This window comes from Dermacentor andersoni, chromosome 1, assembly GCF_023375885.2.
Source record: "Dermacentor andersoni chromosome 1, qqDerAnde1_hic_scaffold, whole genome shotgun sequence".
Taxonomy (NCBI): Eukaryota; Metazoa; Arthropoda; class Arachnida; order Ixodida; family Ixodidae; genus Dermacentor; species Dermacentor andersoni.
In genome coordinates this window covers 240,137,675-240,163,233 of record NC_092814.1, presented here as the reverse complement: position 1 = coordinate 240,163,233, position 25,559 = coordinate 240,137,675, and the positions used below count along the sequence as shown (strand labels likewise).

Sequence of the window (25,559 nt, the reverse complement as noted above, 5' to 3'; positions counted from 1 at the left end):
AGCAGCCTTGCGAATCACTGTTGTAAACAAATGGAATGGCCTAGCATTGGCAGGCTGTGATGGTGGTGATGACAATGATGATAACGATGCATCTGTATGTATGGCACCATGTGGCAGTGGGATTGCTAGCACTAGGTGCTGTCTGCGCAGAAGCTTTACTCTTGTACTATCTCTCCCACTCGTGCCAGTGCTTTTGGTCCCATGGTTAATGCTTGATCATGTTGCAGAATTTTGCCCATAAATGCTTTGCGTGAAGCTGCTTTTTACCAGGACAGTTCTAGGAACCTGTGAAGTAATTTATACTACTGAGAAAGAATTCCTGATTTAACAGTATTTATGATTTAATCAAGTTTTTCATTGCAAGTGAAGCTTTATCATGTTGAGGTTTGACTGTACTTAAAATTGTTAATGGTGCCTGTGTCTCTAAATACTGTTTATTGCTTCTGCTGATGATTCATGTCAAGTTTGTTTTGTTGTTTTTATGAAGCCTTTATATGCCAGAGCTTTTGTGTACGTAAAGGTAGTTCAAATGATGCTAAGCAGGTTGTCAAGGTGCATCATAGTTGCAAGTGAAGCTTCTATAGCTTCCTCATATATGAGCCTTCCCACTTGTAAGGTTATAGACAAACAAAACACAAATGGCACAACCCAAGAAAAAACACTAGAGATGGAAGAATTCTATTGAAGTGTGTCACATAAAGGGGCTGTTGATTTTTTTCCTTCAGAAGCAGCATTCTGTTTATAGAGATTTAAAAGAAACCTCACTGCTATGTAACCTACCTCAAGCACAACATTACAGCTTTTCTGATGCCTGTTTTTATTGGTGGTAAAGTGTTATAATGAGCTGCGGAACCTTTTAAGTTTATCTTGTAATGTTTTCAATCTATTTTTCTACTTTCCAACAAATACTGAGCAATGACCTTCAATGCGGCTGTCGTGCTTTGGGACAACATTGCTGTCTATAGTGACTCTTTTCAAGAAAAAGAGAAGACAGTGCAGCATAATCTTATTAACAGAATTCAAGTTGTGTTCTGCGAAATCTAGACAAGGAGCAAAACTAGCTAACAACACTTAATCAGGATTGGCATATGACGGGAGTTTCTTGTTGCTTGTTACACTTCTGTGCAGCTTTGTGATGCTACAGTCTTGTGCGCAGGAGGGTTTGGAAGGTGCCCTGTCTATGAGTCAAGAACTGACTGGGAGTGAGTACAACCTTGTTGTACAGGAGCCATCAAGCTTGGAAACCAGCATTGAGAAGGAAACCACAGGAACAGTTGTCACGATGGGTGGCACTGGAGACAATGACTATGTGAATCCACATGGTGTGCGTTTCACAGCATTGCATGGTAGTCGTGAAGGTAAATATAATAACTAATGGCAAATTGTTTTAGGCTTCTGATTGATTAATGAAGTTTTGGTTGATGGACTTTAATCTCCCGAAGTAAAACAGGTGCTATGAGGACTAGTATAATGTGGTAGGTTCTGGATTATTTTGAACACCTGGAATTTCTTAAAGGTACATTAAAGGGAAACACTGAATCAGTTTAGATTAAAAAATTATTCCTTTAAGACTAAAGTTTTATTAAATTTGTGGAATGAGCTTGATTATTATAAGAGAAAATGAAGGTTGAATTTCTATTTGTTAAATTTTATGCCGAAACCACAGTGCCGGTACATCAGTGTGATGTCACAGATTTCAAAGTATTTTGTTGTACTTTGGCCCTTGTGGTACAGTGAAAGTTTTCAAAACTTGCAATATAGTCCATCTTTACCGATTAAAAGGTAAACTAGGCCCAATCAGGTGCCATCGAAATTCATGACATCACAGTGAACTGGTACAGAAACTTCAAGGCAGTGTTGCCATCTTTCTTTCATTTTTATGTCTTTTCTGGCTTACCAAGCCTACTGTCATGATAAGGATGGCTTTCTTCACATTGTGAAAGTGTAATTGACTAATAGTACACCTCAACCTATTTTTCTTTTTATTATCCCTTTAACCTTTCAAGTGCTATTTAGTAAAAGTATGAAGAAGCGCTCGGAGAAAGAAAATATGAAGTTCTGAATAATACAGTTCTTAAAATTCCAAATACTATACATGTAGCATCCACATTCACAACTTGTGCGTGGAATCAGCAAAAAAGAAGAATAATGTATATTCACTAGATATCATTTGAAAATTTTGACTCAGTTTGTTCAGTCCTACTGATGGCATGTTTATTACATATGGTACAAAGAGATTGTAAATGTGACATGTACAGTCAATATCCCCATTTTTCGGACTCCCTAGGGAGCACGAGAACGTTAAAAAAATCGGGCTGTCTGAAAAAACAAATGCATGCCTTTTACTGTCTTCAAGGGCTCAAATTGCCAGATCCACGTCCAAAATAGCTTTGAAGGCCTGCCACTACACTTATTAGGCGTCTTAGTGCTTGTACTGTACTATGACAGGAGACAGCGGATGTGTGCATGTAGATTTAAGGAGAGCATATATACTATGCCCCATGAGTGTGGCCCCTGTCCACTCTTGGTTGGTGAGCTTCAGCTGACTGCAACTGCTCCTTTGGCCTCACTGCTCACATGATCTCAGCCTTAGTAATCTTGATCTAGGCTTTATATTAAAAATGAGGTCTACTTAGTGTCCCTTTAATCCAGTCATGATGTAAGGCATAGATCACAGCTGCATGGCAACATGCACAAAATGTTCTGGCATGTGTTGAGAGAGAGAAATTACAGTCTTAAATGTGTGCAGCAAAGAAGGGGCCAATGTAAAGCTCATGTGGCTTAGCAATAAAGCTTAATCAGTTTTTTTTTCACGAATATGTGTTTTAATACCTGATGTGTATAACTATGAACAGAAAAGAGAGATCATATTGGAGGTATCATTTATGCTGTCCCTGTAGTTGTTTCCTGTAATTGGTAAGGTATTATGATCTGTTACTATTCACGAGGCTTGCAGTATGGATAGAACTCATGAGGAATTCACTTTTCTTGAGGAATTAGTTCACGAGCAAATACATTTTTGGGACAGTAAATGTTTTTGTTGTGCCCTTGACTCTAAACTGCTGATGCTGCTGATGCTAGCTGCTTGTAGTAATTGTGAGTTTTGTGAATGTTATCTCCATGGATCTTTGTTCATTAAATGCGGGGTCATTGTCTACAGACATTACTGATGTGAGTGGTTGTATTCACTTTAATACAAAGGAGAAAAATTATTACATAGTTTACGGCTGAAAAATGCACATGGTTTTTGTAAAGCATATTTTGGGCAGTATGCAAAAATATACATTTAAAATATAGTAAGCAATCAAACTTTCTGTGTTGTATTTCTATTTTTTATTTATATTCACCCAAGCACTGATTAGTAGCATGTGCAGTCATAATTATTGCTCTCTCTGCGTTTTATCATTGGCATGTGCAAAAGTAGCTGAGATGCTGGTTCCTTTTGGTGCAGGAGCAGGTCCCGTAGTGCCCTACGGGCTGCCATGTGTGTGGGAGCTGCTGCGTTTCCTTGCCAGCCTGCTGTATGTGCCTGAGGCAGTGGGCCACAGCCAGCAGCAGCAGCAGAGCCTTGAGATGATGATCCACTCAGGCCTCAACCTGCTTGCTGTAGCTCTGGAAAGTGGTGCCGACCACATCAGCTCCTTTCCCTCCTTGCTCAGCCTGGTCAAGGATGATGTCTGTCGAAATCTGCTCATGGTAAGTATGTACTCCTCTCTTCATTAGAGTCTGTGCTTGATCTCATGGCTGTGCCCTTGGATGACTAAGATACTCTTAAACTTGGAAGTTTATTTTCTTTTTTTGAGGTTTGCTTAAATATTCTTAACATCCCACTTGTACTTTAGGAATTTTACTAAATGATTGCAATAGTATTTTGCTTCCTGAAAGACTGGGTGTGGTTTTTTGTATTCTTTCTGAAGAGACATTTTCAAGCACCCTGATGTTGACTACCACATACGTCACTTTAGAGTCGAACCTCAGTATAAAGAAGTTGTGTTGAACACGAAAATACCTTTGTTATATCTGATGTTTGTTATAAGCAAGTATTCACTACATGTTGACATCAATGAGAAACATTATAGATATACTTAGTTATATCCGATAATCATTATATTCATGCTCATTATATTGAGGTTTGATGGTAAAGTGACATCAAAACGTCATTTACAATAATGATATGCTAGGACCATTAAGTTTGATGCCTACAACTTTTTTTTCAAGCTCAAGCTGTGCAATCGTTGTGAGCTGTATAGTACATGTGGCACAAATGTGTGCTACAATCTTTGTAGAACACTAATAAAAGAAATATGTGAAATTTTAATGGTTTGACGTCTTTGTCTGTTGCAGCTCTTAAATTCATCTCGTCTTTCCATTTTTGTGTCCTCTTTACGTGTAAGCTTCTTGCTTTTCGAAGCACTTCGTACTCACCTCAAGTTCCAACTGGAGGTAAGTGAATGTATGCAGTCTGCTTTAGACATTCTTTACTGTTGAAGGGCCTATGGAACGCCTCTTTGTCGAAGTTAGGCTTTGCTATATAAATAGTAGTGCACTCACTGATGAAATACAGTTAAACCTCGATATAACGAACTTCAATGTAAAAAAATTATCGATATAACGAAGTATTTAACTTTTCACAACCTCTTGTACAAGAACACCATGTATTTAGAACCTCAATATAACGAAGTGTGTTTGTATGGGATTTCAGTATAACGAAATTTCACTGCCGCCGCAAAGGAATGACGATATAATAAATGGAAACTTCCGCTGACACAAATGGTCAAATGATTGAATGACAAGCGACTACGTGCAAACATACCTCTCTAATCGCTCGCCTCGCGACAAGAGCAACCACCGAAGGGGAGCCGCATCATGTTCCGTATAAAGTACAAGTGCGATAAGGTCCTATCACGCCTCGCGTACTGTGTGCTTTAGGTGCTAGTGAAAGTGTGCGAGTGTGAGACAGAATGGTGGCTTCACAAGTGCCGCCTTCCCACGCGAGCAAAGAGAAAGAGGGGGAGGGGAGCGAGCTCGTGGTAACGCGATCAAGCGCGCGCGAGGGGGCGGAGGGGAGTAGTGGGGGGTAAGTTGGCGCATGTCTCAACCATGGCTGTGCATGGCTGTAAGCGCAGCTGAGCGCATACGTAGCCGCGCACCCTACTTTAGAGGTAATCTGCCATGTGTGCAAAGAGTGGGCGTGCCAAGACGGCGTAGCACCATGTAAGCTGTCTTACCTCGAGTTTAGTATTGGAGGTTGCGTAATCTCGAGTTTCGGTGACCCGTTAGAGTGAAAGGCAGACGAAGCATTCGCTTGCCGCTGCCGGCGCTTTTCCCGATAGTGTCGTCCCACTGCGGGCGACGCTATCAGCCGCGGGGGTGGAGTGCACGCAAAAGCGTGGCTTGCTTCGCTTAATTTGTAGCACCGAGAAGATATCGGCAACATACGTGGCATGAAACCGTATCATTCGTTCCCCAACTCCCAAATTTATCTAAATGAATCGTTTTCTCATTCAAATTTGCTTTTTTCGATTGCCCGATAATTCGGAAAATTTTGCGGCTCTTTTCCGTGTAAGAAAAATCGATCGGCGGTTGTACTTATTTGCATAAAAGCTTGAATTTAAATACAACGAAATTTCGATATAATGGAACAAATTGCCAATTTTACCGACTTCGTTATATAGAGGTTTAACTGTTTTGTTATGAAAGTTTTCATTTGTTATGGGGGGGAATCACCAAATATGAGTGGAGGTATTATGGATTTCTTACATAATGCACACCTCTCACAAGTTGTAAACCAATAGCTGACTTTTAAAAATTTGTTCTGTATTAGTAATATTGATTCCAGTACTGTAGTATAAAGGCTGCATTTATTAGTGTGCTTTGTTTGAATGTTGCTGGTTGCTGATCGATTGCAACCCACTCCTTTGTATATTGCATCATTACTGAAGAGGATACGTACATCAATAAGATTAAGTTAGATGTGCAGGCAAGTAATCCATCAAGGCCACACCACATTGCTTCACTGCATATACTATATTTGATTTTTTTTTCTCTCGTCGTAATTCTGATCTCAGTCAGAATTAAAATTTTTCTCACATGCAGTGTGCGTTCTCAGTTTGCTAGACTGCACCAGGCATGCTTGCTTACTTGCGATATTATGATGGAACAATAGCTTTTAGTATATGTAATGCGATGTTGCATACAGCACTTTAAAATGTGATAAAAGTGTGGTGCGGGCAAAGAGTAAACTTGCAGCTTCTGAGGTTCATGCATAGTGTAGGATTGTGATACACAGCTGGTGTTTTTGTGGTGATGTGCTTAAGCTGTTTGTGTAGTGTGCTCAAGAAATGGTTCAAGGCCTCATTAAGAAAGCCTGATAGGTTGTTATGTGTACATGCATTCATTCACTCAGAAATTTTTGGCATACAAAAGCCCTGAAAAAAGTGAATCTAACTGAGAACTATCTTGGAATTGGGAAGTGTACTGCTTATATTGCACCCACATGTGTGCTAAGACATCAGATAATTGCAGATATTTCGCGGCTTCCATGTCCCCAAAACTTCCATGAGCAGTAATGTGCTCACACTCATGTATATACTAGAAGCAGAAATGTGTTTGTTGTACTGCCATTTACAGCATGACTACCCAAAAAACTACTGTTACTGCTATGTCATGCCAGCATTGTTTGCTTCCTACTGTTTTCTTTCTTCAGTGCCTGCTCGTTCAATCACCAGCCTGCCATTAAAAATAATTGTTTGCAAAACTGAGAGTTGATTGGGCCAAAGGCTTGAAGTTTTGTGTGTGTAAAGGCTTGGAGAATGTGTTCTGATTGTGAATCATTTAATGCTTAATCGAAGCTTGAAAAACATGAATTTTCAACTTGTATATATAGGCACATATGTATCTTAATTCTTCAAGTATGAATTAAAAATGAACACGTGTAGTTGCTGCTGCCTGTTTTATTTTGTTCATATCGTATCACTGGGTATCTATTTTTATTTTATTTGGGGTTTTACGTGCCAAAACCACTTTCTGATTATGAGGCACGCCGTAGTGGAGGACTCCGGAAATTTTGACCACCTGGGGTTCTTTAACGTGCACCTAAATCTAAGCACACGGGTGTTTTCGCATTTCGCCCCCATCGAAATGCGGCCGCCGTGGCCGGGATTCGATCCCGCGACCTCGTGCTCAGCAGCCCAACACCATAGCCACTGAGCAACCACGGCGGGTATCACTGGGTATCGCTGCCACAAGCATGAAAGGGACGCTAAAGAGAAACACTAAAACAGTTTTGGGAAACAAAAGTATTCTTTCAGAACTCTATATTCATAGATTTCGCAGTGATAGCATGATTATTAGAAGAGAAAATGACGGTCATATGTTTTATTTTTGAATTTCGCACCAAAAACGCCAGGGCCGCTATGTCAGTGTGACACCATAGATTCTTTACTTCTTTACTTCAGTCTTGTTTTTTTTTTAAGAATACGATGTAGTCAGTTTTACTGATATAAATTTAACTAGGCCTGAGCATATGCAGTCAAAATCCATGATGCCATGGCGGGCTACTGCGGGAATTCGAAGGCGGCAGTGCAGCCTGTATGTCACCCGTATTTTGTTCTTGTGTCTTTTCTGGCTTACCATGCATATTCTTGTGGTAGGAAGTGCCTTTCGTAGTGTTGTAGAACGTTACCTTACTAACACAGCTCAAATAATTTTTTTCTTTAGTGCCCCTTTAAGCTTGAGGTATCGTGCAGTTCATCATCACTCTGTGTATGTGACAAAAAAAGTATAGAGAATATAGATTGAGATTTTTGTTTTTAATGCCTACTTGTAGTAAACCTTCATTATAACGAAATTATAACGAATCATTCGAAGCATTACTCGATGCATACTGTTAAGCCGCTCCGCTGCGAACTAGTAAGGGGCGTGTGCGCGCTCACAGAGGCGTTCATGCGCCGAGCGAAACTTTTCATGCCAGACGAGCGAGTGACCTTCTCTGTCGCCAGCTACACCATAGCGCTGCCTGCGCCCATTCCATTATCAGTGGTGATGCCATGGCACTTCGACAAATATCACCCCCCCCCCCCCTCTTCTCCTTAAGGTGTCCAGTTGTCCACGGTTGCAGATCTAAACCCTGCACCAGGTTGGCTTTGCTGCAGAATTTGGCCAATGTGTAATGGCTTACCTTTCAGCAGAAATTGTGTGCAAATGGCTACAGCATATCCATTGCGTACCAGAGGTTGCTAGGTAGAACTGAGTGCTATGTGTTTGTAAAGTCTACATGGCTGTCTCTTGCTTCCCTAGACAGCTGGTGGCACAGCTAAAGGAGGTTGTAGTAATACTTGTCTTAGGGGTGTATGTTTGTGTGTGTTCTTCCTTTTCAGATGTATCTCACCAAGCTTATGGAACTGATTGTGAGTGAGTCAACTACTGTGACAAGGGATCAAAAGGAGCTGACTGTAGAAGCTGTGTTGCAATTTTGGAGGATACCAGGCCTTATCACTGAGCTGTACCTCAACTATGACTGTGACCTTTTTTGCTCCAATTTGTTTGAAGATCTCACGAAAGTACTGTCAAAGGTCAGTGCATGACTTGATGCAACCAAGTGTCTTTTTATAAGTACGCTAGTTTGGCGTGTGGTGTTGTTGCTTATTTTTTCCACATACTTTTTCAGAATGCTTTTCCTGTGGCAGGTCTGCAGCCTATCCACCTCCTCTCACTAGATGCTTTGCTTGCTGTGATTGACAGCATAGAAACACGGTGTCACTTTCGCATGTTGAGTGAAAGCCAGGCTGCTCGTGGTGGAGCGATATCAGGTGAATGGAACTTCTCACCGTCATGCATTTTATGATGTGCATCTTGATTGGGCTACGTGCCTCTATATATTGCAAAATTTCACATGAGCTCCAGAGTGTTCCAAAATGTGAATTTTGTTGCACCAAAAACTGCTCCAAGTCATAACTTTGAAGTAGTATCACTATATTATTGCTCAGTGTTGCATTGCATGAAAATGCATTTTGGACCTCCGACAGGGTCGCTGCTTGATGGTGATGGTGAGGGCTACCACTGTGAGCAAACTGTGCCATTGGATCAGTGTCACGTCTCTCCCTTTGGGTACCAACTGGGCCAGCAGTTGGTTCATGGTCAGGATGGGGCTCCTCAAAGTCTCACTTCTGGAATGAAGCCTCACTTTAGAAGCTCTGTCTTCATGCGACCAAATCGCAAGTCCATTTCTGAAAACATCCCATCTCACGAAGAGCTGATGGCCATCAAGCACAAGAAAAAGGTGTGCTTGCCTAACTGGCCTATTGATGTGATCATATTTATAAATTATACCTACTAAATGCATGCTACATAATTCAAGAGTGTTGCAAACATTTGAGAGATGTCGTTTGAAAGAAAGTTCAGCCTTTTGCAGTGTTTTAGCATTGTGGGGTTTTCTCTGACAGAAAACTACTTGAAGTTGGGTGTGATTCAAAACTATGAATAGCAGTTCCACATTGTCTTAAACCTGCCCTCCCACCTGTTAGTTGTGGCAGTAAGTCTTAAATGCGGACGTAAAGAAAATGGTTGTGCACCTTGCACCTTCACTGCGAAACCAGGAAAAAACTTGGAGAAGGGCATTCATAGAAATATGTCAGATTCAAGAAGTGGCAGGCCAGCATGTATCACTTCATTATCACTTCATTGATAAAGCCAGCATGTATCAATTCATTATTGCCACTTCCAGAAACACAATGTTGTTTGTGCCATGCAAAACTAACAATCCTGTGACAATATACTTAGCAGCAACAGCTAGCATTGAAGAATTTTATTTCATTTTCTTATACTAATATGCTATAATCAGCCCATACATTTATCCAGAGGGTATTAAAAACTTTGAATGGTGTATCTGAAACCACATAATTTGGATGGATGGCTGCATTATTGTGCAAGTAATTTTTTCACATCTCTTATGCAGGGAAACGCTCGCAGAGTGTGCATGTGGTCATTACAGTTTAGAAAGTTTTGCGATTATACCTGCCCAACATGATTGCTTGGAGACAACCATTTAGTGATACGTGTGCTATGAGGCCTACAGTATGCTTATCACATGAACATTGAGAACCTAACTCAGCTCAGACATTAACTAAAAATTCAGGAATTCTATCTTTGTGTCTTCACGGATGTTTTCAACAAGTGTCTAGAGGACGCTTCATAAGTTCCCTCTTAAAGTTCTTAGTGCACTCAAGCTAAAGAAGCATTAATGTTGTATCATACATGAGAAAGCTTTAGAGTTTAAATGTGCTATTTTTACACACTAGAAATAGATAAACTTGTATATGTTTCAAAATGCAGTTTGCTGCTTTGCTAACTTGAAAGTGCCGTTAGAAACATTGTCACAGAGAACGAAAATAGACGCATGCGGCAGGTTGAAGAAAGTTGTGCATTTCTTGAGGAGCACCATATCTTGTAATGTGGCCTGTGTTGCTACAGCATATCCACTCAGTATGAAGTAAAAATCTCAAAAGATTAAGTGTGACATTAGTAGAGGCAGTCGGTTATCTGAAGTCTAATCTCATTTAAACAAAGAGCAGTAAAATGCTAGTGTCTTATAACTTGTGACCCAATACGAAATCTTTCTTCAATATTTTTTTGCCCAGACCAATGTTTGTTCCTTCAATTATCCTAAACTTTTGCACTGTGAAACGGAAGTGGTACTAAACTGTCTCAAGGGCCTGTTTCCAGGCCTCAAAATGCTGTAGTTGCCTGAGCTGCAGGGACTGATCATCGCATTGCTTTTTCAGGATGGATCTGTGGTGCCTACACTAGAACTGAGTTACGCAAATAGTATTTTATGTTTGTGTCTTTTAACATTTCAGGCACAAAATATAGAACTCATACCATATAGCACTGTTGATTACAAAATGTGCATTTCATGAAGCTAATAATGAAACCAAGAAATTCATATTGGGAATTAATGTCTTTTTATTTAAGTGTACAATTAATTATGGATGAGAGTTAAATTTGCAATATATTTTTGATAAAGAAAAAGGGTAATGAAAGTGGCAGAATAAGACAATGTGCCATTGGTAGTAACCAAACCGACAACCTTTGTATAATGGGCAGTGTACATTTTTAGGTATTTATGTACATTTGCCCTATCTGTAGTGTAGCCTTGGTAGTGTTGGCCAGTGCCACTCATGGCCAAGGCAGTGGATGTGGAACATTCATAAACCTTAGGCATTATGTAGTATGTAAATTTACTAAGCATGTAAAATTGAGTGCCCTTGTTTTTCTCACTCTTCCCTTTCACAGTGTGTATTTGTGATTGACAACTTATAGCAAGATGATTTGAATACAGCATTAGAAAAGGATCTGTTGTGTTATAAACATGTAGCAGGTTGCTTTGAAACCACATTCTCAATTGAGCTGCTCAGGTTTGGAAATGTTTCTCAAAGGTGATTTTTGTTGCGACATGAAACAAAAATATATTGTTGTGGCACTGGTCAGCATGTACCTACGTTTGGGTGGATGGCTCATTTTCCCTTTATTAGTTACTGGCAATGTGTGATTGTATGGTTTTCATATTTTATTGTTGGCATTGTATAGCATTAACATAATTTGTGGTATTCTGTTTTCTAAGCATACACTATAGAAAATGATTCAAGACATCTCTCCAGAAACCGCTAAAAGAAGCTGATGCATTCTTTAGTGTGTTATGTAATGTGTGCTAGTGATCTCGTCAAACTTGAACTGCCTTCTCTGCACTTTTTTAGTGTGTCAATTAAGGATTTGGCAACATCCTTGCAGAATGTTTACTGTAGTATTTTTTTTCTTCTTCTGCTTCTTTGAAAAATAGCTTCTGGCATCGGGCACAGAGCACTTCAATGGCCGACCCAGTAAGGGTATTGAGTTCCTCCAAGAGCATGGATTGCTAAGTGATCCCTTGGATCCCAATGAAGTAGCCTTATTCCTAAGGGACAACTCACAGTTGGATAAAAAGAAAATTGGTGAATACATAGCCAACCGGAAAAACCTCAAGGTGCTTGATGCCTTTGTCAAGTGAGTAAACAGTGAAATTTCTATCATATGTGTGGTGCCCATCTATGTAGCATTCATTCATAAGAATTAGGCCTCGATTCCCTGCGACTTTACTGCTGAATGCCTTAGTGATGAGGAAAGGAACACGCATTGTCTCATTGTCTTCATGCAGTGTCATTGTTCTCATGAACAAAGACACAAGTGATGTTGAAAGGATCTTGACCTCATGTATCACTACACCATTGTAAGCCATCAAAATGGTAGCCTTATGCCAGTGGGTTGTGATGATGATGATGGCACATATGTATGCATGCTGCCATCTGATAATGACTGCTACCACTAGATGCACTCTGTGTTGAAGCTTTGTTCTTTTTGCGCTATTTATACTGCATGCACCAGTGCTCTTGATGCTGTAATTATTGCTCAAGTTTTCTGTCGGACATGTGCTTGCTGTCATATGCACTTACTGAAATATCAATATCGTTGAAGATTGTCCTAGGAACTTGCAATGCAGTTTTTATGGCTGAAGCACAGAAATCTTGAATGAACAAACTCCATGATTAAGAGTGTATTCTACAGAAAATATAACACCATCATATGGAGCTTTGGCCATATGATGTGGCTCACGATATTGTGATCAAACTTGTGCGGGCTAAGGGGTGTAGGTGAGCATGCACCTCCTCCTCTGACCCGGTCAGCCTGGTCATAGCTGACTGCATACACAGCCCACGTGCTGTACCGTGGAGGTAATCTTTGGTGGGTGCAAAGTTTGGGTGAGCAGAGATGGCTGGTGGCTTCATGTGTGCTGTTTTCCCACACATCTAGTGTTAGAGGTCATGTAATCTCAAGTTTCGGAGATGCATTGAAGAGAGAGGTAGCGTGAAACGTTCGCTCCCCCTGCCTGCTTTGTTCATTAAGCCAGTGTCAGTTATTACACCAGTCATTACAGCGAGTGGTCGTGGTCATTGAATAAGATCTGTTATGTTTGCCTGTGCACACGTGACACCATGCTTGCTAATTTATGATGCAAGGTGTTGTAGCACAGAAATAGGAAGGATGAAGGACAAGTGCTTGTCCTTCGTCCTCCTTATTTACATGCTACACCTCACATCATGGAATACCAACTGGTCCAAACCCTTGTTTTGACTTTTTCGTAGAATTAGTAGGCAAATATTTATTGTAAGTTATACGGCCAATAAAACTACAAACCTTACTTCGTGTAGTTGTCTGATACTTTGCTATATTTATCAATGCTTCGTCTTTCAGGTAAAACTATGACTTTTCTGCTTACCTGGGTGATAGCCATGTTATGGTTTCTTTGCTGTGCCTGTAGGTCCTTCAACTTTGCCAATACAAGAATTGATGAAGCTCTCAGAATGTACCTTGAGACATTCAGGCTGCCTGGGGAAGCACCGCTCATATCCTTGCTGTTGGAGCATTTTGCAGAGCACTGGCATGTGAGTAGTATTTCAGACCAGATGCTTTTCTGCATGCATTTGGTGCACACAGAGCTCTTACATTGCTTAGTATGGGGAATCCAATCAACCTAAGTGTTGAATAAAATATGAAATAGAAATTTCACCTGAACTAGAATTTTGACTAGAGCTTAACCTGAACCAGTGTTTTTGAAACTTTCCTGAACTGAAACCAAACCTGAATAAAAAATTAAAAATGGTTGCTGGTTTAAGCTTATAGGTTGACACTAAAGTCTAAGACTGTCTCTACTGTTCGTTTTACATTAGGGCAAACAAGAAAAGCTCTTACTTTCCACAATTGGCATGCCCCACTTGTAGCCTGTTATGGTTTATTAGGCACGTTGTGTGAGTGAGTAGAGACAGATGCTGAGCGTGTGTCAAAAACTATGGGCAAAAGCTGCTACACACACCTGCAGTTTTGAATTTGACCATGTCAACTGGCGGCTAAAAAAAAAAAAAAAAAAAAAAAAAAAAACTGTACTTCAGAACATTACAGTCAAATCTCGTTACTACGAACCCCACATTAATTAATTTCTCAAATGTATGAATATTATAAGAATCCCCGCCAGATTGCCTATATTTTCAATGTAAAAATATTTCAGAACTACGAATTTCAATACAGTGCATATTTCAGAATAACGCACATAATTTATTTCCCCCTTTGTAACCGAGAAACATCAGTATTACGAATTCAGCTAAAGGTAAGTGCCACAACTCTCGTGTGAAACAGGAATCGCCAGTGCAGTAGCTATCATCATCATCATGTCGAGTGCCAACTGCTTCACCACAAACTTCACCAAGAACTTCACGACAAAGGTTTGGCGATGTTCGCGTGAGATCCAACGATGAACGCAGCTAACGACGGCACCACGATGGCGAAAGCAGTTTTCGTTGCAGGACAAATTGGACTTATTGCCAGAAATTGACTCGGGGAAAAAGCAAAAATGGACATGCACAGACAGCGTGGCATTTCCCCATCGACCATCGTGACCATCTTGAAATACCGAGACAAGATTGTCAAGCTTCAATGGGAGTCGCAGCTCGCTCCTACGAGGAAACGGCTGCGACTGGGAAACTTTCAAAATGTGGACCAAGCTGTTCTCACGTGGTTCAACGATGCCAGACTGCAAAACATTCCTGTGTCTGGCCCAATGCTCCAAGGAAAAGCCAGTGAATTTGCCGATGTTCTTGAAGTAACTGGGGTCGATGCCAGTGCAGGTTGGTTTTTTCGTTTCCGCCAAAGGAACGGAATAACTTGGCAGGTAGTCTCGGGTGAGGAAAAGGCTGCTGACAGAGAAAGCCCGGATTCCTGGCGCAATGATCGTTTTCTAGAGGTGGCTGAATTGTACTCTGAAGACGATATTTTCAACGGGGATGAGACCGCGTGTTTTTATCAGCTCCTGCCAGACCGGACGATGCACTTCAAAGGGCAGCAGTGCAAAGGAGGGAAGAAGTCGCATCTTTGCGTGACAGTCCTGCTCTACTGCAATGCAACATGCATGAAGAAAATTAAACCGCTCATCATCAGCAAATATGCGAAGCCTCGCTGCATGAAAAATGTCATGTTGTTACCGTACGACTACTGCGCCAACAAATGAGTCTGGATGACCAGAGAACTCTTTTCCGAGTGGCTCATCAAACTCAACGATCAAATGAGGAGGGATGACTGAAGAATTCTACTGGTTATCGACAACTGCTCTGCTCACATTGTGAATGTTCGTTTCACGCATGTTTACTTGGAGTTTCTGCCGGCAAACAACACGTCATTGCTGCAACCCCTAGACCAGGGCATTATAAAAAGTGTGAAAGCAGAATTTCATAAGCGCATTGTGCAGCAGTTGATTATTGATTGCAGCCGACTGCAATCAATATTTGTCAGGCAGTGGAAATGCTCACAGGAGCTTGGTGGAACTTGAAGGCGTCCACCATTAGCAACTTCTGGCGAAAAGCAGGGCTTGTCAAAGCGCCTGGGCAGCTTGAAGATGACCTGGAGGTGACTGACAACAACCCAGGAGACCTGTGGACCGAGGTTGCTGAATTGCTGCCCACCGTCTCTTCCTTCGACGGCTACGGGGAGAGCGACGTGCAGCACTAATGGTGGTGGACCTGACAACCGAAGAGATTGTTAACTGTGTTCATGACGTCTCCAGTGACGATGACGACCCGAAGGAAGACGACTATGGGTCACCTAACACAGAAGATGAGATCGTGTCGAACATTGATGTTTTAGTGCATGTGAACAATGTCTGCACTTTCATCGCTCGGCTTAATGATGTACCCAGTGAGGTATTGCGCAAAGTGGAAGATGTAGACACATTCCTAATCGGTCGTGTGTGCTGCCTGCACCAGAAGAAAATCCCCGATTTCTTCAAATAAAGTAGCTTTGAAGTGAGTGAAACATTTTTATTTGAGATTATGCTTGTCTGCACACGCGTCTACTGCCAAGATATGTCATTTTCATTCCTAAGTTGTCCACTGGCTTATAAATGCCAATTTTTCATTACAACAATATTTCAAAATAACGATTTTCGGCGGTCCCGTGTGATTCTTTATATCGAGATTTGACTGTATAAACATGTGAAGCATGCAACTGAAAGGTATGTGTAACAGAAGAAAGTTGTGTTCATGGAGGAAAAGGAGTAAAACAGCCATGAGAGTGGCGTGTTTTTTCGAAGCTTCACACTGATGCTGTGATTCCCTGTTCCAAGCAACCACGGTCAGGCCAAGACACACCTAATGCAGTCGTTACCACAGGTTTGTGGGCTAAGAACTCACCTCTACCAGGGCAAAAACAAATGACCTTCAATGAAGAAATCAAGTGCAAAATGTTGGACCTTTGCAATACATCTGCTCATGTCAAAAGTTGTTTCAGTAATTGTTAACGATATAGTAGTATTCTCAATGTTTTATGGGCCACCAAATGGAGATGGGCATTTATTTCTTGAATTTCTCAAGTCGGGTACCTTTCATTTGTGTCTAAAAACAAATATTATGTTGAGTGGTGACTTCAATATAGACATGTGGTTCAACACACAAAATAGCATTAACTTTGATGAGTTGCTCAAATGTTTTGGTTTCGGAATTCTTAAGCGACATCCAACATGCATTGCACTGACATCAAAGTCTGGTTAATTTGCTGACACAGGCTGCGAAGGGTCAATAGCGTGCTGCTATTTAAGCGACCATATAGGGATCTTTCTGTTTTTGCAATAGTGACTACAGTCGAACCTCGTTGATAGGTTCCTGTTATGCATGTTTTCCCGGCGCCAACGTTTGCAATCGAGAATACAAAAATGACCCAATAGAGTTGCGTTCATTTTTTACCGGCTCATTAGTTCCCAGAACACACAATTTTTCGGCACCAATGTTCAGTTTGTTGCCAAACTGCGATCGTATGATACATTTTCTGGCTGCTAGATCCCATGTGAATGAGAAAAGAATGCGGTGTATAGCTGCCCGTCTTGCGTGAAAACAATGGCACGCAGTTTCTTATTTCAGTACTGGCAAATCTCCGGCCAGGACATCACGCGCCACATTCACAGCTATCGCTGCCAAACCTATTGCGATAAGAATCTTCACCTATCTGTTTTACAGTGCTTGGTGCGTAGTGCATAGTGCCCTTGGTAGCGTATTGCATGCTTTTAGTACCCGATAATCCAAGCATGCTGCCGTTCCCTGCTTTAGGCGGCGCAATGTGGGCATCACGCTCTGCTTCGGCGGCATCCAGCGTCGCCCAGCAGCTCAATTTCGTTTCGGTTTTCCGTCACCCTCTTTAAACCACACAATAGGAAAACAACAAAACGCGTCGCCTCCAGCTGCTGAAGCACCACCAGCTCAACGTGCGTTGGCGTCTAGTGCTGCAACGATCTGCGCGACACTTCACATTATGTAGATGTCAACAATAGTTGAGTCTGTCAAATTTGTTTAGTTACTTTGGATTGTACGTTTTCCTGGCTAGTACGTTTTTTCTCGTGGTTTTTTTAAAAACGTATGAACGAGGTTCTACTGTATACAGACACTTGAGACATGTTCACGCCGTCGTACTGTCATGGTATCGATGGTGCATGCACGGTCCACACATAGAGGGTTAAAAGTTCTTGAGACGTGCAATGTGTTTGGCTGAAAAAAAATTATGAAGCCAAGTGGATGCACCGTCACGCTCTGCTCATTCAGCACTACCGGAGCCAGGGTAGCGTCCTGGCTTCCACTGCTGGCATCAGCATTGTGTTCACACACATTAGTGTTCCTGCTGAGAAGTTGTGTGCATACCACACCATAATGGATGCACTGGTCTAAGTGGAATAGACGGTAAACATCAAACTAAATCTATCAAACGCTGATGGTTTTCCATTGTTCTCATCTCGTACACCATCAAGGTGCAGTGGTTGTAACACCACTGCTGGCACTGTTCATTGCGCCAGTGATGTGACATACCTTGTATCTGTCAGGGCTCTGTCCCTGCTGCGTAGCAGTAGTTGTCTGGTGTGCTGCTTTGTTCCACGTCATCTCAGTGTGTTGCTATAACACTGTGCGAGGAGCATAACGCTAAACCTTGCTAGATTTTTTTTTCTAGACAACTGTTCCCTACCATAAAGAATTGTGAGACGTATGTAGATCCAAGCAGTTATGCAAACTGCTCTGGAGAATTTTCGCACAGAGATCTTTAATGAACATTGGAAGAAAAGAAAACTGTGATGTTGAAATATGTTCATAATGTAGCAGTGCAAAGTTGAAAAAAAAAAAAAAAAGAACAGCTGTCGTCCCTTCTTTTCCATATGTTTCTTTTTTGCACAGCTGCATCATGAAAATTGGAATTCTTTGCTTTCTAAAGAAATGCAAAAGGGCTCACAAGCTTTGCTCTATACAGTCAAGTCCACTTATAACAATATTGAAATGTTACAAAAATTGTATTGTTATAATCGCAGTGCATAGAAAAAAGCCAGGAAATATATTGCAGCACAAAATATTTATTGCCACATGACCAACATGCTATGCTACTTACTTTCTTGCAGTGGAAAAATTAACCGTTAACTTTGCCTGCTTGGCACTAAGACAGCTTACGTCATTTTGCAGTGCATCTAGATTTTGCACACAGCCAAGAGAGAGGTCCTTCGCAAAAATGAAGTCTCGAAAGGACTCAATTATACCAAGAGTCTCTTGGGATGACGTAACTTTGTGGGTTTCATGGGGGTGTCGTCGTCGCTCATCATTTTCATCAATGTTCTTGCCTTTCACCCTGGCAACAATTTCCTTCATCAGTCAAATGCTCTTCTGTCTTGACTGCATCTTCTGTGTGCAGAAAAGCCACCAAAGCTAATATGTGCTTTAATGTTGAATGCTAAATCCAGAAGATAATGTATGCACCTAAGGAATGCAGTGCTGTTTACGTATGAGAGGTGTAGTATGTAAGGCTAATGCTAACACAAAGTCCTTGCATTGGCTGCTACATGCTGTACTTAAAATTCTTTACACTGAAAAGTGAATATTGAAGGAATGAGAAATGATAGGCCCATTAGCTTATTATCTGTATTAATTGTTTAATTGTGCAGGACATTCATTTAGGTTACTTGGAATAGAATCAGTGAAGCACTTGGTTTCAATCTCTCAAAGGACTCTATTGTTTTGGAAATGAATATACAAAAATAAACCATATTGATGTCAGTAATTAGCTTAGTGAGAAATATATGGATTATGACAAACTATTACATATGGACTTTATAGATGATGAAAAGGCATCATATTCAGTGGAAGCAACAGCCATGCAGATGTTCCATGATGAAGGCATTGAGGAAGTATATGTGTGAATATGTGAGAATGTATCTAGAGGGATTTTTCCACTCCTTCACGAGGGAAGTAGAAAAATTCACTGACGATTATGATACTTCCTAATGCGAAATTTAAGGGCCGCTTTATACGTGTTTTCATTTCGCTATATATTGGCTGGTGCAGACACTCTGTATCGTGCAGCAAGTTGCAAACGAGCGAAGTGTGGCGAGACTGCCTCGCTAATAGGGAGAATGCGAGAGGCAGCGCGCAGGTGACGCGCGGGCACAATTCAGAGCAGCCGCTCCAGACAGACCTCCGCTCTTGCAGTGCTTTGTTTTGACATGCTCGCCGCATGCCTTATTGAAGGTGTCATTGGCGAACAAACAATGCGCGCTACTCTGGCGCTATCTCGGAGCGATGGTCGCCGCAGAAAGCCCATAGACACTGGTGGTAAAACGTAAGCGGCACGACGACTGCATTAAAACGCAGCTGCGGCAAAGCGGCCACACCAACTGGTGGTGAGCCGTTGTGGCACTCACGTGACAGTATGAAAACCTTGCCTCCTCTCTTTATATTCGAAATGTAGCGTGCTTTTTCCTTCATCTGCTAACAGGCCATTGCTGTGTTTAAGTTCTTCGTCCTTCGTTCTTAACGAGAGTCATGTCTTACAAAGATGACATCGTTGCCACTGATCATAATCATGTTGGCATGCTATCTTCTGCTGCGGCGTCGCCGCGTTCCAAAGTCATGGAGAATGAGGTACTGGGTGTTGTCTCCGTGTCCTTGTGGTTAGGGTCCATCTTGTACAGAATCAGATGTAGTGCACTGTCTCCAAAAACCTTTCCATCAGGACATCTCAGTTCGGACTCATCATTGTAAAAAAGAATCTCAAACCATATCATAAGAAGCCAGCAAGCACTGACACCAAGGACAACATAGGGGAAATTACTTGTGCTTAATAAATGGAATAAAGAAACGATAAATTAATGGAAATCAAAGTGGATGAAAAACCAACTTGCCGCAGGTGGGGAATGATCCCACAACTGTTGCATTACGCGTGCGATGATCTACCGATTGAGCTACCACGGCACCGTTTCCCTGTCCATTTTCTTGGGTATTTATGTTTCCTAGTAGAACCATGAGAGTGTTAGCCAGTGCCATCACTCACAAACCTTGGTGGCGGATGTGGAACATCCTTTCTGCCGCAGGCATCACGAGAATGTGATCTTTTTTGGGTGTAGGCAACCGGTCAATAAACCCACACATGCTACCTGAAGGCATCAGTGTTGCCAGATTCGATACCCTCGTTATGTAATAAATGAGAAGAAAGGGGGTTAACCGAGGGGCCCAATTTTTATTAGTCAGATCATAAAAGCCAACAAACACTGACACCAAGGACAACATAGGGTAATTACTTGTGCTTAATAAATGAAATAAAGAAACGATAAATTAATGGAAGTCAAAGTGGATGAAAAAACAACTTCTTCTCGTTTATTATATAACAAGCGTCTCGAATCTGGCAACATTGATGCTTTGTGCAGTTGATGCAGTGTGCCGTTATGAACAATATGTCTTGCTCTTCATTTTTCTTTTCTTTTTGAAATGTATCAGGGAGGTTCTGATTATGTATGTTTAGGAAACTTGGAGTGAGTGAGTGAAAAAGGGTAAGTTATCTTTTAGAATATTAGCGAATGGGGCCAGGATGTTAGTTCACCTTAAGAGGTCTTAAATTGTCAATGCTGTTTTGAGCTGCTTTCACATTTTCATGCACTTAGCACATTTTGGTATTAATTCTCTGAAAACTTCGAAAAATCTTTTAGTATTTTGTTTGTTTCTTACTGCGTTGGAGTTTTATATAGTCATATTGCTTCTTTTCCTTGTTTTTGGTGGTGCTGCTGCGATCTACAGAAGAGTATGAATGAACCATTTGCCAACAGTGATGCTGCATTTACTCTGGCCTATGCTGTAATTATGTTGAACATGGACCAGCACAATCATAATGTCAAGAAGCAAAACATCCCCATGACTGTCGAGGTAACTGCTGCTCATTGGCAGGTTTTCTTCTAACTTTTCATATTGATTCTTTGCCATGGCCCCAATTCTTCTTTCTTCATTATGCAGGACTTCAAGAAAAATCTAAATGGTGTGAATGGCGGCAATGACTTTGATAAAGACATGCTTGAAGAAGTATACAACGCAATCAGGTGAGTTGTCCCTTTCATTTTAGTTAAAAGTGCTGTATGATTGTGGAAACAATAGAGATTTATGCTGGCTTTCTTGCAGAAATGAAGAGATAGTGATGCCTGCAGAACAGACGGGACTAGTCAGAGAAAACTACCTCTGGAAAGTGAGTGAATCTGTTGCTTTCTGGCTTTTAATAGCTATGCTGGTTTAGTGAGCTAAAGCATAGGTTTATATGCTTTCAATAGGATTTACAGAAATTGGCACCAATGCAGTAAATGCTTAATTATAGCAAAGACACTGAGATGGCAGGATAGCTTTACATTGGGAGTACTATAGAACTTCATATAATCCATGTATAAGCCACCCATCTTGCTTGCCTTAAATGCGCTTTATAGCCATTTCCTCCTTCATGTTCCCTTGTGCTTCCTCTACCTGAATGAAGAGAAATTGTGTGTAATTTTATGAGCATGTGATGTAGCATTGCAATATGCTGGTATTCTCCTTGGCCTCCTGTTACAGTTGTCTTCCAATAATTTGATGCCCATGGGATGTGCAAAATTAGTTTGTTATTCAAGGTATTGGTTAAAGTACCTTCTAAAAAGGCAATTTGGGAGCACTTTTGCAGGGGCTGTTGAATGTAATCAAGCTAAGAGGAAGATGAAATTAAATGGGGGGGAACTACCCCTATATTAAAGTTTGCTGTTATGCTACTTTGTACTGACATGATGTTGTCCTGTTGTTTGCACCGTTTTTGTCCTATATTACTGTCTGGTAAGTAAACTTGAACGAGCTGGAATTCTGTGGCTGCATAACTGTTACAGCCATGTCATGGTCTCATGAGTGGAGCAAAAAAAGACAAGAAACTGCCTGCAAGCCAGTTAGTCCTGCATGATAAACACTTTCATCAATGCACTTAACATAAATGAGGCTATAACATATCGACTTTGGCATGATTGAAGCCAGATTAGAGCTCTAATATGAATTTTTTTCAAAGATTACCATTGCAATAAACGTTTTAGTGCACTTAATTTGCCATTTGATTTTATTTGCTCGCCGCTCACGCCTTCATGAAGTTCACCTTTTCCTAACAGTTGTTTAGTGTTCTTTTTGTCCTTTGTTGTTCTTTCTCCTGTGTGTAATGCACCTAATTGGCCTGCCATACGTGAAGATTTCTGGCCTTTTCATGCATTCCAGATTGTCTTTACACAGTCAACTTTTGTTTGTTTGTCCTTGGCAAAGCCTAAACAGTGGTTTGAATTATCCAGAAATGTGAAATAAAGGAAGCATATAAAGAGGCTCTGCAACACCTTTCGTGAAATGTATGAAATGTCTGATATTCAAGGACATTTCCTCTTACACTTTTTCCTACAAATTTTTTTACAAAGTGAACCTTGCATCAGCACAGCTATTGGCAACCAAATGCTGCCCTTCCCGTGACCTCATGGCCTTTTCCTCCTTTTCTTCATTTTAGCTGTGCTAGAAACTTTGCAGTCAGGCCCATACAGAATGATGCCTGCTGTGCTCTGCCAATCATCACACCTAGCTTTGACATCAGCTTGGCCTTGGAGATTACTGGAGGTGCTGCTTAAGTGTGGCACCTAAAAAAATTGGGCCAGGCAACCATAGGTACACACAAAAAAAGTCACAGAGATTTCATGTTCAAGGAAAGAGCAGGTAGTCTTTGAGCAAAACTATAAACTCACTTCTGCATGCAGAGAAATAATATTTGTCACCACTGTTCATGGCATCATCAATTAGGGAATAAGCAGATTTATTTACTATGATAAAAGGTGCTGCAGTTCCCCTTTAAGAAACATGAAACCATTAGGAAGTTTTGAATGCGGTCAAATTATTGGCTGTGCATGTGCACAGGTGGCACTTCATCCTCGCTAAAATTCACCTGTGCTCTTCATGCAGGTGTTGTTGCGGAGGGGTGCAGGTAAAGCAGGCCACTTTATGCATGCACCTAATGGACTACTCGACCACGACCTCTTCACACTAGTTTGGGGCCCTACAGTGGCTGCGCTTGCCTCTGTGCTTGATCGAGCCCCCTGTGAATCACTTGTGCTGCAGCGAGCCTTAGGTGGATACCGCAAGTGTGCTATGGTGGCTGCGCACTATGCCATGAGTGACGTGTTTGACAACCTTGTCATCTCTCTCTGCAAGTTCACTGCGCTGAGCACTGCTGAGGCAAGGACCACTCCTTCCTTTATGCTGTCAGATAAGACTGCCTTAGAATAGGAGTCTGCCACTAGCAATTTTTTTTATTCTATTGAATATGAATCGACTAGCACTGTAAGAAAATTGAATACGTTTCAAATAGTTTTTGAATGATGAACAGACCTTTTCACCATTAACCCTTTCAGTGCCATTGATGTACTGGTACATTCTCCACTCTCTGCAGTCAAATGTGGGCAGTAATGCGAAGTTGGTGAGCTCCGAGGTAGTTCCACAATCTATTGTATATTCCTACTAGCATATTTTATCGTCTCTCTGGGCTTTCTCAGTCTGGGATTTTGTTTATTTATTTATTTATTATACCCTCAGGGCAAAGGCATTACAGAGGGGAGTGGGTAATATAGGATACAAAGTCAATCAATACATTACAGTGAATTTTGTTAAAAGACAAATTCGACGTTCTACAAAATAAACGAAGGTTGTTAGTGCATCGTGAAATCGGTGGTTATCTTCAATGGCTGCAATATAGGGAGGGAGGCGGTCCATTCGACAGATGTCCGGGGGAGGTAAGACTGAAAAAAAAGCTTAAGTATTGCATTTTTTGATGCCAACCTTGTGCCGATGATCAATGCAACGGGAGATGTATTCTGGTGGTGAAATAAAATCGTCGGGTAGCGTGACGTGGTGATATACCTTGTGGAATAGAGTTAGGCGACTGATTTTCAGGTGAGATTTTAAAGGTGGGAGGGAAAGGTTAGCTTTCATGGCTGTGATAGTTACGGTACGGTTGTAATTTGAAAAGATGAAGCAAACGGAGTTATTTTGGATAAATTTGAGAGAAGATACAAGATTTTCATTCGCAGGGTCCCATATAGATGATGCATATTCAATTTTAGGTTGTATTAGTGTTTTATAAGGTAGTAGCTTTAAGGACGATGGAGCAGCAGAGAAGTTACGACGTAAATGCGATCAGCGTTATTAGTCACATATTCAGTATGGGCATTCCATGTTAACTTTTGTGTTATATTTTGCCTAGGCATTTATATGATCTGATGGAATCAAGAGGAATGCCATTAAGACAATATGAAGGGGAAGTGTTAGAGCAGTGAGAAATGCGCATAAACTTACATTTGTTAGTATTTAATTCCATTTCCCACGTTTTGCACCAGTTAGACGCACTCTGGAACGCACCCCTTCGTGGGTGTGGTTGCGCTGCGTGGAGCATGCATCTGCTGATCGGAGGGGTGGCTCCCAGACTTTGTGCACCGCTACTGCATCGATTCTCCATTCAAATATTCACGTCGTAGTGCAAGGACCACTCTTGCGTGTTTATGCCATCTGTCGTACCTTTATAGCAGGTTGTTTCTTTTTTTTGATCCTGACATGATGGCGCTATCGCGGAAATGTATGCGTCAGAATGAAACTAGATAGGAGATAGAAAACGAAAGTAGGGATCAGAGGACCATATTAAGAGAGCATTTGCTATTATTTGTGTAACTTTTTACATTCTTAATAGCCGAAAATAAGCTTGTGTTCGTTTTATAATATCCGAGAAAAAAAGCTGGCACTGAAAGGGTTCATATAAAGCAATGCTTATATTTTGTTTGCACAATGTTAGGAAATTTGTTATTACACTGCCATTATGAAGCATTTTCTTTAAAAGAACATATGGAGCATTACAAGCAAGACAAGATGGAGATATGAAGTGATCAATGGTAGGTGAACAAGGGAAGCCTCAGCCTGGAGCCTACGTTTTCACAAGGAGACATGTCTTTGTCAGGGCAAGAAGTGCTTTTCTTGGCATCATTTACATAAATAAAGCAGAACGAGTACACAGTTTGTTCACATACTGGACCCTCTTCATAGCATATGTAGTTATGAATTATCAAAATGAAGTTCAGGAAAGGCAGTCTTGTGGGTCAATTAGCATCTCTGTGT

At 41.1% G+C, this 25,559-nt stretch overlaps 1 protein-coding gene across 3 annotated transcripts in view; it reads left to right on the top strand.

Moving 5' to 3' along the window:
- garz (Sec7 domain-containing protein garz) overlaps nucleotides 1–25,559 on the top strand; it is a 115,895-nt gene that overhangs the window by 24,725 nt on the left and 65,611 nt on the right. For all 3 annotated transcript variants that reach the window (XM_050196412.2, XM_050196414.2, XM_050196411.2), the window contains exons 7-18: nucleotides 1,157–1,358; nucleotides 3,452–3,696; nucleotides 4,345–4,443; nucleotides 8,379–8,573; nucleotides 8,669–8,810; nucleotides 9,027–9,280; nucleotides 11,837–12,039; nucleotides 13,352–13,475; nucleotides 21,168–21,293; nucleotides 21,381–21,463; nucleotides 21,543–21,606; nucleotides 23,361–23,633. In XM_050196412.2, the coding sequence (XP_050052369.1) occupies nucleotides 1,157–1,358; nucleotides 3,452–3,696; nucleotides 4,345–4,443; nucleotides 8,379–8,573; nucleotides 8,669–8,810; nucleotides 9,027–9,280; nucleotides 11,837–12,039; nucleotides 13,352–13,475; nucleotides 21,168–21,293; nucleotides 21,381–21,463; nucleotides 21,543–21,606; nucleotides 23,361–23,633 (2,010 nt within the window). The remainder of the gene's footprint in view (nucleotides 1–1,156; nucleotides 1,359–3,451; nucleotides 3,697–4,344; nucleotides 4,444–8,378; nucleotides 8,574–8,668; nucleotides 8,811–9,026; nucleotides 9,281–11,836; nucleotides 12,040–13,351; nucleotides 13,476–21,167; nucleotides 21,294–21,380; nucleotides 21,464–21,542; nucleotides 21,607–23,360; nucleotides 23,634–25,559) is intronic.